This window comes from Loxodonta africana, chromosome 18 (genome assembly GCF_030014295.1).
Source record: "Loxodonta africana isolate mLoxAfr1 chromosome 18, mLoxAfr1.hap2, whole genome shotgun sequence".
In the NCBI taxonomy this organism is placed as follows: Eukaryota; Metazoa; Chordata; class Mammalia; order Proboscidea; family Elephantidae; genus Loxodonta; species Loxodonta africana.
This window is the reverse complement of record NC_087359.1, coordinates 48,731,264-48,743,630: the sequence shown is the minus strand read 5'-3', so window position 1 is coordinate 48,743,630 and position 12,367 is coordinate 48,731,264. Positions and strand designations below refer to the sequence as shown.

General features: G+C 36.5%; 1 protein-coding gene across 2 annotated transcripts in view; it reads right to left on the bottom strand.

Annotated features, from left to right (window-relative positions):
• Positions 1 to 12,367, bottom strand: part of CLTC (clathrin heavy chain) — a 64,055-nt gene that overhangs the window by 37,386 nt on the left and 14,302 nt on the right. The window contains exons 2-4 of one of the 2 annotated variants that reach the window (XM_010594281.3): positions 4,231 to 4,438; positions 827 to 1,095; positions 116 to 277 (exon numbers count right to left, since the gene is read on the bottom strand). In XM_010594281.3, coding sequence (XP_010592583.1) covers positions 116 to 277; positions 827 to 1,095; positions 4,231 to 4,438 — 639 coding nt within the window. The remainder of the gene's footprint in view (positions 1 to 115; positions 278 to 826; positions 1,096 to 4,230; positions 4,439 to 12,367) is intronic. The other variant, XM_064271305.1, reaches the window with a different exon arrangement.

Genomic DNA, 12,367 nt, shown 5'->3' with positions numbered 1-12,367 from the left:
GATCTCAATTAATATTAAAAACAAGTTAACAAGGAAATTATCTTGAAATTACATGACTAATGAGTGGCAGAAACACGAAGACAAGTTCTCACCAATTTCCAAAGCCAAAACTTACCTTCCCTCCAGCTTGACCCCGTACTGCAAAACAAAATAACGTTGATTCTTCAGCATTTCCTTCCATCTTAAACTGTGCGAAGCTAGCCGCATGTCCTTCAATGGGCTGGGATACTTTCCTATCTACAGAATAAAGCTGCATAGCTCCCACCACACGATTTTGCTACAAAGGATCAAAGAGAGTAAATTTAGGAGACCCGATAACTTCCAGATTCATCAATTAGGAAATAATTTGAATCCTCTGTAATCTTTAGCAGCATTCATAATCCTGTTATTGAGCCTCTCTCAATGTAGGACTTGATACCTCTTTAACTTAAAATTTAGCTCCAAACATAATCTTATTAAAGCTTAACATAATTGCTTAGGATGTGTTTTATAAGCAACCATCCTTTTAATACTGTCTTAAAGAAAAAGATATAAAAGTGCTCACTCTGCAGCATAGTACACATTCTCCACGGTAAACCCCAAATCATTCATATAGGAACTTAATTTCCACTCACTACAAGAGCTAAAAATGCTTGGTTTAGGAGTATGTCACTATACAGGTACTAAGGCATTCAGCCTGCAACATTTTTTTAAAAAAGAAAGGAAAAAAAAAAATGTCTTGTGAAGATTCAACGGGACTGAGTACAGAAGACCAAATTTTAAAACAGACTGCATTCTGGGCACATTAGTTCTCTAGCCCTCTTCTTAAAAACTGGAAAAATATTACCTGTGCAGATATGCCAGTCAGAAGTAACCACTTTTGCTTTGCATCTGTACGATAATTGATAATCTGGCACCCTGCAAGGCTAGAATGGCGATCAAACATTTTCACTGGCTGAGACTCTCCTTCCATACTCCAATGATAAACTGCGTTATCCGTAACAAGAGCAACCGTATTCAAAGAGATCCATTTCCAGAAGGTGACATCATCAGTCATGGTATGAGCCTTCATTTTACTTTTCATTTCAATGTTAAATATCTGAAGAGTTTTCCCAGCTAAAAACAAAATTAAGAATTATGAATTACTAAAAAAATAGGAAGTACAGGATGAATTAATAACTTGCTAAATCAGCTCTGTAACTAGCTCTGTAACTTCCTAACAAAATAGTTCTATCATGAGACTAATACCCAACTATAGAAGTCATACTGATAGAGTGGCAATAACTGAAGAGAGAATAGCTTACTGACCAAACACTCACTGCATCTTAAGCAAAATCTACTCATTATATTACCTCTAAAAAACACATCTTAAACAGACAGTATGACTTCCATAGGATTCTAAACTGAAACTGAAAATTAGTCTGAAGAACAAAAACCTTAACAATGATGCAAAAAAAGGAACAAGATTGTAACTGTCATACTTACGTTAATTCTACACATAAACTAGTCGTACTACACAGGACAAAGCAAATCTCATACAAACACATGGAGAAATGCCTACTTTTTAAAAGGCAGTCATCTCCCATCCAACTAAATCTTGCAGAAACTGCTTTTTGTTAAGAGAATCTACTTCAACTCAACCTTGTTGCTACTAGCACACAAGAGACATGCTACATTTAACTGGTTTACAATACAAAGGAAAGATAGAGGTGCTAGAGGAAAGGGAGGGAGACAAAGGGAGACAGTTTCGGATGCTGTTAATATACTGGAGAAGAGAACAAAGTTCAAGCTTCATCCCAGTAAGATGCAAACATTTAGTAAAAAAAGGATGAAATTTGCCACTGTTAAGAGTCCACTGAGTCAGATGCAAGGGGGCTTGTTTGTACTTGTAATCTGAAATCCAACACAGTCCAAAAAGTGATTTCTTTTAAATTAACAGAGGCCAAAGCTCACGGTTCTCACTAGACTATCAAGATCAGTCCTTAGATAAACTCCATTCCTGAGCCACAGAGAATCTGGCTCCTGAAGGACAAAAATTATGATAGTTTTTGGGGGATGAAGGAGAAAGGACAGAAAACATACAGCTTTGTACCACCACCCTTCTCATAATATGTTCAAAAACTTCTTCCGTAAAACAATGCTATTCCCATCCCACACAGTATGTAAACCAGGACCAGGCTTAAAAATTGTTAAGAGTTACAGTCCTGCTTATAAAAAGAAGCCAAGGGGTTTTTAAAGCCAGCTTCAGAGGGAAGAAGTATTTGGGAATGACTCACTTTCCTTTGCTGCCTCCCCAGGCCCCAGATTATTAAGACTTTTATTCTTTCTCATACGAAAGGAGTTGGAGTATATGCATGTGGGGTGATTTGGGGAGGGAGGCCAGGAATGACAGCTAAACTTCAAGGCAAACACATAGGCACAAATCTATGATGCTATTATACAATGCTCTGAAAATATTTTCAATTTATTCTCTTTATAGAACAGGACAATAACTAATACAATCTAATTTAAGATAACTCACCATCTGCACACATAAGAAAGCATTAAGAAATGTGATAAGATAACAATAACATTAAAAATAGAAAAGAATTTTGACAAGATCAAAACGATGGCCTTTTTACAGAGAGGCGTGAAGGTTACTAGCAGTTGAATTTAAATTCTTTAAGGAGGCTGAAGGGAGTTTAAAGCCTTAAAATACAATATATGTTTTCCAGTAGAAGCAAAAACCTTATGCCTTAAAACATCTGGTCCTAGGTAGACGCTGGACCATCTTCTCTTGAGAGGAGATAAATTCCTACCTTAGATATGGAATGGAGATATACTTGTTTGAATCAGGGCTTCAAACCGGTTCTCAACAGTTCAGTCATGGCTGGCAGAAATGAGGGCAGCATGTATGTGTTGCCTAGTAACCGAATCTCTTGCAAGACTGCTTTTCACCTGAGTAGGTAACAGGAAGCGGTGCTCCACTCAACGACGGTGGCCAACCGTGTGACTCTGAATGTGTGCTGCTCTCCACAGTCCTGCCAATAACCCAATTTCCTGCATCAGGAAACTTTCAGGAGCCTGATGCAGGAGACTGGATTACTGGCAGGACTGTGGAGAGCGACCCACATTCAAAGCAGCGCCTTGCCAGCCATCTTTGAGTGGGACACCATTGCCTGTTTCCTACTAAGGTCAAAAGGCACCCTGCAAGAGATCTGGTTGCTATGCAATCTGTACATTCCGTGGGCTGTGAATGAACTGCTTTGAACCAGTGCAAAGCCCTGCCTTGTTTCTGTCGGTTCAACTGGCCATGACTAAACCGTTCGGAACCGGTTCAAAGTCCTGGTTTCAATATGCTAGTCCCACCCCACACTTTATTCTCTCGTATTGTTACTAAATACAAAGCTTAAATCACATGAAGAAAAATCTGTTAAAAACTTCAGTGCTTTTAATAACTCACCCACAAATTTAGCAAGAAATTTTTGAGAACCTGAACTCTTCCTTTCTCATTACCAAGAAAACAACAACAACAAAAGGCAATTAAATGCCTTTTTAAAGAGTCAACCAGCTTGTCACCTCGCCTTCTTAAAAACTTGTTTTAAAGGGTCTTATATTTGCATTCTAAATTCCAAAGGAAAAGGAAAAAAATGAATACAGGCTCTTAGACAGCATGAGGTTCTTTGAACTCAGTTTAGACTGACAGGCTATATAGTCCCCTGTTGTAACAATTAAAAAGTTAGTTTGAATAAACTTAAAATACTCTCGATGCCCAAGCTTTAGGACCCACCTACATATACACACACTTTTAACAATCAGTGTAAATTCAAGCCATTTTTAGTACTTGATAACCTAAATGATGTATAAAAATGTGACAGTATAACGTGAAAGCCAAGTTACCATAATTAAATTCTATCAGTAAAGTGTACTTTAATTCAGAATATAAATCACTATATTCTTATTTCCTCTGTACATGGAGATGTGCTTTTAGCGCAGTCTTATTACACCACAGATTAATTTAAATGCATTTATTCCAAACTTACAATATTTCCAAGTAGATCCATGCAGAGTAGATAGTAAGACATTTCACAGAAACATTCTAAGTCACAAAAGTAGTTAAAATTAAGTTCAGCACTAGCATTAACTTTGGAAATCTATTTTATTTTAGCAAGTTTAATCGACATACTAAAAATGTAGATGTGAATTATTACATTTGCATAGAAAATACAAAGGGAAGAGTTTTAAGAAAAAAAGCCGCACAATCTTCTATACCTTTCAGTGCAATCACTTTGCTAGCTGGATTCATGATGGCGCTGTCTGCTGAAATTGGTCTTCGAATTGGATTACTTGGGTCATTCATATCAATGATTACCACCTGGGCTTGCTCTCCTACTTTTTCTCTAATGCAGATAAATTTGTCTGACTCCATAGTCAGAGTACTGAAGCCAATGTTTGCTGGGTTAATACCCAGGTTTTGGAGCTGGAAAAAAAAAAAAAAATTAGTAAACCATGTTTCAAAATGGATTAGAAAAACTTAACCTTTATATACTGTCATCATAACAAATTCTCATCAGTGCTCCAAGATCAACAGTGACAACTCTGTTACATCACTTCAAATAAAGCAATTGATGGCCAAATGATAGGCTTTTTGCTTTTCTATAGCATTTAATTGTTTAGTCATAACCTTATGGTTATAACTAAGAGGCAGAATGAACAGGGATGAAGTTAAACAAAAAAGCCCCATTTCAGAGCAAGCATTTATGGTTCAAAGGGATTTGAGGTCATGGTTTCTCCATTTATTTTAAGATCTTTGATCTACTGGACCTGTCCTCTCTTACCCTCCCTAAACATTTAATAGGGTTAACTTGTTCATATGCAATAGGCTTCAGGAAATCTGAAAATGAAGGTACAGCATAAAAAGAGCAACAGAGACAGAGGGAATGATTTAAAAATGTCGCAGTTCTTGATCTAAAGCAACTTGGACTAGCAAGAATAGACAGACAAGTAAACGACGTTACAATACTATGCAAAAAAAAAAGAGCCAAAAGTATCTAAGAGGCCTTGTCAAAGAAGGCTCTACAGATAAAGCAGTATTTACAAGGGAGATGGATCAGAGAATTTTCAACAGAAGCAACATGTGCAAAGGCCCTAAGATGTGAAAGCACAGCTGCCTAAGGGAACAAGTAATTTTGTAACATTGGGAGTATAGGCTACGAAAGGCTTGAGGAGTGGAAAGGTTATAGAGATAATAAGCAAGGGCCAAACAAGCTAAATGTACCCTCAATAAGAATCCTGAACTTATTTACAGGCAAAGGGAGCTACTGAAGGGTTTTAAAAAGGAAAATAATAGATTTTCTCTGTATACTTAGAAGATAGTGAAGTATTTGCTAAACAAATACAGTAGATCTAAAGGAGGTAGATCTTTGAAAACTAACTCAGTGTGTAAGAACACAAGTCATTTGTTACTGGAAGGACACCTCTAACAGAGTGGGTCATTAGTATTCTGAGTGACAAAAGTGTGGCGTGACAGATTAAGTCCCAATAAGGGAGGCTATTTGAAGCCTTTATTTTATTAGCCTTAGCCAGGTTAGGTCCCCCTCCCCCGCCCCCCGCTGGCCACCGCTTCCTGCACTGGGTAAATACATTCACATTGCAAAGTATAAACAAAAACGGTAAAGTACAGAGAAAATCAAGTCGTCCCATCCATGTCTCCCAGCTGTCTAGCCTTCCTTCTCAGGGACCTCCACTGTACTAGTCTCTTATGGACAGGCCAAGCCAAGTTAACTATATTTTCTCTAAAGAAATTCTTTGTCAAACTCCTCTGCCAATAGTGCTTAAATATAACCAGGTCAAGATCTGAATAAGATACAACATGAGATTAAGAGGCTATGTTTTAATTTCACTTCCCTGTTATACCTCAATGACTGCATACATACCTAGTTATAAACTGCAGTTACAGTAACCCACTGAAAACCAGGCCAAGGAGCCAAGCAACTGTCTAACCATTAATACAAACACGGTAATAAAGTAGAAGATTAACCAGCTTTACAATAGCTCAAGTACATGCTGCAATGCAAGGCAAGTACACCAAGCTGTGAGGTATGTAACTTACAAGTTTGGTTATAATAAAACTTTATGCATTATTAATTTTCAGTTCTTCCTAACATTAACCTTATAAGTTGCTTTTAGTTCCAGAGCTAATGGTGGAAATAAACAAGTGGTTCCCAATATCATACAAAGGGACTGTAGATGGGCTTCAGGGAGGCCTTATACAAACCGAGTTGCCCATCCAGTTTTAGGAGAGGTATACGGACCTTTTTTTTTTGTAGAGTCCTTAGAATCTTGTACATTTAATCAATAATTACCTTTCCAATAATTGGGGAAAATATTTCTGTAGCATACGGTTCACAGAGCTACATACGTAAAAGCAACAAGTTATCTTCTAAGCTACTATCAAGTACCACCAAGCACTCATTTCACCTAAGGCAATTTTGAGATACAGCTATAACGGCTTAAGATTAAAAAGTGTCCAGCCCTGACACTTAAATGACCACAGGCAAGTCAGTTATTACCTCTGTGTTAATCCAATAATGAAATGAAAAGTAAAACAAGGATGCAAGCCACAGACACTACTAACTGAACCCACAAATGGTTCTAGTAAGACTTTTTTCCTACCCCTCTACTTCAGAGACAGGTGTAAGACAACTGCAAGAAAACACTACACCTATTCCTCGCATACTGACATGGTTAGATTCCAAAGCCCATGTCGTTATGCAAAAATTGGCATCATGCAAAAATGGAGGATAACCACATCAGATCACAAAATGGAGGACAACAACATCATTGCTTAATTGCCAAACCACTGAGAATCGTGGCTAACAAATGCTGCTGTTCTACTTGCATAAAAAGCCAAGATTTGGTTAAAAGGAGGCGCAGGATTTCCTGCACCCATTGCAATCTAGCTAATCCTTATGGTCTTTCTCATTACACATCCTATCAAGAGAGCTACCTGTATCTACATTTGGCCTTCCCTGTTAGAAATGTACTAAACCAAAAAAAAATTTAAAAAAACCAAACCTGGTACCATCAAGTATCATTCAAAATGCTTTATGTAAAACAGACATACATCTTTTATTTAAAAAACAAAACTAAACCAGGGGCAAGTGGCAAACTATCACCAATGCTACATATTTAGACATATTAAAAACCATATTTCTCTTAGTGATGCTCCTTTACACAATTAAACAAAAGATTGCATTTTCCCAAAAAGCCCTTCCTAGTTGTTAAGACAATTCACATTTGCTTCTTGCTCTTCACATATGGCCAATTAGGTCTTTTTTCCTGACTGGTGTTACTTTTCGGTGAGAATGCCCAGAACATTTACCACTCCTTCCACATTTTCCAGTGTTATATTCAAAAAAGAAACATGCTAAAATATACAGTAATATAACGAGTCACTATCATTAATTGCAATTCTGACTTACAGGCGTACTCTTAAAAACAGGATCATATAAAAGGGTTACCATACTACATAACTATGTCTGCTAATATCTGTATAGATTAAAACTTTTAAAACGCAACATGTTTTTAAACAGGTTTTATTTTCAAAGCAGTACATATTAACATAAAATATTCTCAATTATAAGGTCTAACAGCCTATGCACTATCTACCACAAAAACTGAATTACAGACTGTATATAATGAGCCACTGATAAATTCAAATCTCTGAACCTACAGTTTTCAGAGACATACAATAACGTTCAAATTCCAGTCACATTTTTTATCCTTTCAATTGGCAAAATATTATTACTGCTGAAGCAGGGGATATTCTATTTTGAGATATGCTTAGAAGTTTCTATAGTAAAGTTTTAAAACTTCAAGGAACTTTTATTTTGCTGTTATAAAGAACATGGAGTCAATACACTTAGGTTTAAAAAAGGCGTTACTTATTTTTGAAGTTATTATACACTAATGGTAAACTGTACAAAGGGTATACTGCGAAAGTCACCCATCCCATCTTTCTAGTAATATCTTCTTCACCAGAAATTAGTTTGTGCATCTCGGAGATACCCTAAGGATATATAAAAGCGTACACTTCCATCCTCCCTTTAAAAAACAAAACAGTAATGACACATGCAAAAAAGCATACTAATTATTAAACTGCTCCCTTCTTTTTAAAGACCACACAAATTTGTAACTCATTTGGTTTCCAGACTAGACTTTGGACACTGGTCTGAAAGTGGTACTACTTCAGGACTTGATGCTTAAGCCTAGCTTAAGAGTCCCAAAGTTAAGAAAACAGATTACGGTTCATTAGAAAATCCAAAATTCTGGAGTAGCCAGAATAAAAAAAAAGCTATGCCAAAAAAAACCTGTATGGTTGCCGTCAAGTTGATTCCAACTCATAGTGACCCTACAAGACAGAGCAGAACTGCCTCAGTGGGTTTCCAAGGAGTGGCTGGTGGATTCGAACTGCCAACCTTTTGGTTAGCAGCGGAACACTTAACCACCACACCACCAGGGTTTCCGACAATAGCTATAGACCCCTACTATCATTCAGTGGATTCCTGGTAGCACAGTGGTTAAGAGCTCGGTTGCTAACCAAAAGGTCAGCAGTTCAAATCCACCAGCCACTCCTTGGAAACCCTATGGGGCAGCTCTACTGTGTCCTATAGGGTTGCTAATGAGTCGGAATTGACTCCACGGCAACTTTTTTTTTTTTTTTAATCATTCATTACTTACATACAAATGATTAAAAAAAAAAAAGTTTCCTTTTCTCTCTCCTCCACCTCACCCCAATGTGGATTAACATGCCTGGGAGAAGAAAAAGATACTGCATTCTTAATTTTTATATAGTCTATCTGAATGTCAGTCTCCATAACCTAGAGGACAAAGAAATTTATTCATTCAAGTGGACAACTACAGCACAAATTTGTAACTCTGATTATAAAATACAAGTACCATCTAGAATTAGTTGGTGGTGCTATTATAGATTGCTTATGCCTGGGTTCAAATCCCTGCCTGACACTTAAATGACCACGGACAAGTCAGTTACTACCTCTGTGTATTTGTTTCTTCATCTGAAACGTGGCGATATCTACCCCAGAATTCAATGTGAAGTGCTTAGAATAGTGTCTGACACATAACAACGGCTCAATAGAGACTATCAGTACATACACATCAGTACTTTAGGCCAACTCGAGGTTAACTTTTCTGTATTTGCATTTTACTATCTGCTTGACTCAGCTGTCCAAAAAGTTGTTTGAAACTCTGGGTGTGAATTTCTTTTAACTACTGATAATAAATTAGTGGTTTCTTGGTGCCTAATTTACTGAGACACAGATAAAAGGAATTAACACTTAAAAACTTCTAACTCTGCTCTTTAATTTGCATAACTAAAGTTGCAGAGGCCAGAATCTTCAAACCCATGTAATACGTTTACGCTAACTCTAACCCTGTTTTATTTTAATTCCTGTTTTTAGGGGTACTGTAGAGCAGTACTGCTAAGATTTTTCTGAAAACTTTGGTAAGTATGTCTCCAATACCTTTGCTGGAGAAAACTAATACAAACAGATGGCATAAGGTCAGTGTCATCAAGAATTCTTTACTCTCAAGAGCTCAAGACTAAGATATACACGCGATAAAGTAAAATGGAAAACATTTTATTCTCTCCCCAATGCGCAAACATGCGAAGCCACCTGGTTCAAATGCACAGACGTATCCTTACCCTAACACCTTTTCAATACCAATATTTCCTTATCTGCCCCACACCCCAGTTCACCTCACCCAACTAAACCTTAAAAAAAAACCTTAAGCTTCTCAAAAAATTTTCTTAAAGTATGAAGGCTTCTTCTACTACCACTGCTCTTTAATTTTGTCCAGCTAAAGTTACAAAGGCCAGAATCTTCTTACACAACAGCATGGGTAAGACATCATTTGTTTTAATATATACGGTATGAATTCATTCTCAGAATTCTTCTAGATTAAAAGAGACTTTGAATCCAGGACTCCACACTAACATAAATAATACGTAGGGAGAAGGAAAATCTCTTCCTTATAAAAGAAAGCTAACTTAAAAATGGCAAAGAACTGATGGGATTTTTAATAAGTCAGTACTTGGCAATCATAATAACAACTGATTGAGGCAAGAATCAGCAATGGATACTAATACTAATGGATGAAATTTCAAGGAGAAACATATGTACATAGTTTCAAAGTATCTCCCAACAAAACAATACTAAGGGAAAAAAAGATTAACTTTCTAAGTGGAGAAACCTGGCAGACACAGCCTTCATCAAGTGATCAATGTTAATATCCCCAGTAATAGGTCGAACTCACATGTGCCTCCAGATGTGAAACACTGAGAGGAACACATTTTACTTCTGTGGTATTCCTGCCAAAAGTATATAACCTGAATTGAATCATGACAACATATCAGGTAAACCCAAACCAAGGGACACGATACAAATAATTGATCTGTACTCTTCAAAAACATGTCTTGAAATACATCTGAAGTGCCAGACTAAAGAAACCTAAAGAGACATAGGTGCTCCGGTATCGCAGTGGTTAAAGAGCTATGGCTTCTAACCAAAAGGCTGGCAGTTTGAATCCACCAGCTGCTCCTTGGAAACCCTATGGGGCATTTCTACTCTGTCCTATAGGGTCGCTATGAGTCAGAATCGGCTTAACAGCAATGGGTAAAGCAATATGGTATTTTTACACAACGCATGATCCTTTATTTTTTTTTATGTATATAAAGAATATACCGGAATTGATGAAATCTGAATAAGGATGAAATATAAGCATTGTGTCAGAGTTAATTTCTTGACTTTGATAATTGTACTGTGGGTATTTAAGTCCACGTTGCTATTCTTAATACACACTAAAGTATGTTGGGGCGAAGACGTATCATGTGCCAACTTACTCTCAAACAGTTCAGTAAAAAATATATATATCTGATATATATAATATACATATATATTTCCTGGTATAAGTATATATACTTGTATGAGTAGGTATAAAGACAAATGAAGATAAATCAAATGCAATATAATGTTAACAACTGATGAATCTGGGTAAAGGATATATATAGGAATTGTTTGCTCCATTCTTGCAATTATTCTGTAAATCTTAAACTATTTAAAAAATAAAATCTTAAAGAAAAAGACACTTAAGAGACACAACTGAATGAAATGTATAGATCTTGCTTGGATTCTGATTTAAACAAACCAAATATTTGGAGACAATCAGGGAAATCTGAACATGGACTGGCTCTTAGCTAATGAGGAACAATTTTAAATGTTAGGGGTCTATAAAAATACCATGGTAAGAAAACTTCCTTATTTTCTAAAGATATATGCTATTTAGAAGTGAAATGTCATGACAGCCTGGATTTAAAATATTTAAGCAAAAAAAGGAAAAATCTCAAAATATTAATAATAATCTAGATGATGGACCCTGATTTTATGAAAATCTGCAATTTTTTTGTTTTTTTAAAAAAGTTTTTCAAAAGGAATTAATCACTAATCTTCCATTAGGGTTTACAGAACTTGAAAATTAAATTGTAATGATTACACTTTCATTACACAATTCACCTAATGAGGAAGGAAGGAAGATTAAACTTCAAAAGGTAAAGATGAAAACTAAACTAGTCACTAGTGACTGGTGTAATTCAAGTCCAAGATTTTATGCTGCGTAAATGAGCTTGCAAACTGGATGCCTGCCCATTCAGAACTGAGTGACAGTTTCACTGCACTGTCCAATACTATGTAGATATTTAAAGTTAATTAAGATTAAATCTAATTTAAAATTCAGTTCCTTAGTTGCACTAGTCACATTTCAAGTGTTCAACAGCCACATACTGGATGGTGCAGAATACAGAATATAAAATATACCCGTCACTGCAGATAGTTTTATTGGACAGCACTGTTTCAAAAGTTTTTCTCCAACGAAGAGAAAAGGAAAATCTCTCTAAACTCTGGCAAGTGAAGAACAGTTAGTAAAGACAGATGTCTATCTTATATAGTGATTTCAGACAAGAAAAGGAGAAGTGAGACAGAATGAGGGTAGAACTTCCAGGGCTTTGAGTCCAGACATATTCAGGAGACTTAAAAAGGAAAAAACAAACAAAAACAGCAAGGTTCTAATGCTAGCTAGCAGACTAGCGCCCAAGGAAAAACTTTTCAGTTTGGGTACATCTTTCCCCTAGGAAATCACTAAACATCAAATGACTAAGGCAGAGGGTTAGGACAGACTGAGAATTCCATCAGGCGCGCAAGTGCTTTTCTTCCAGGCACAGGAGAAAAGGGGTCTGTCTCTGCTTGGTAAGCTACTACTATCTCTATATCTAAGGTGTTAATCAAAATAAAAAAGCTTTTAGGTAAAGAGTACATGATTGTAAGACGAATCC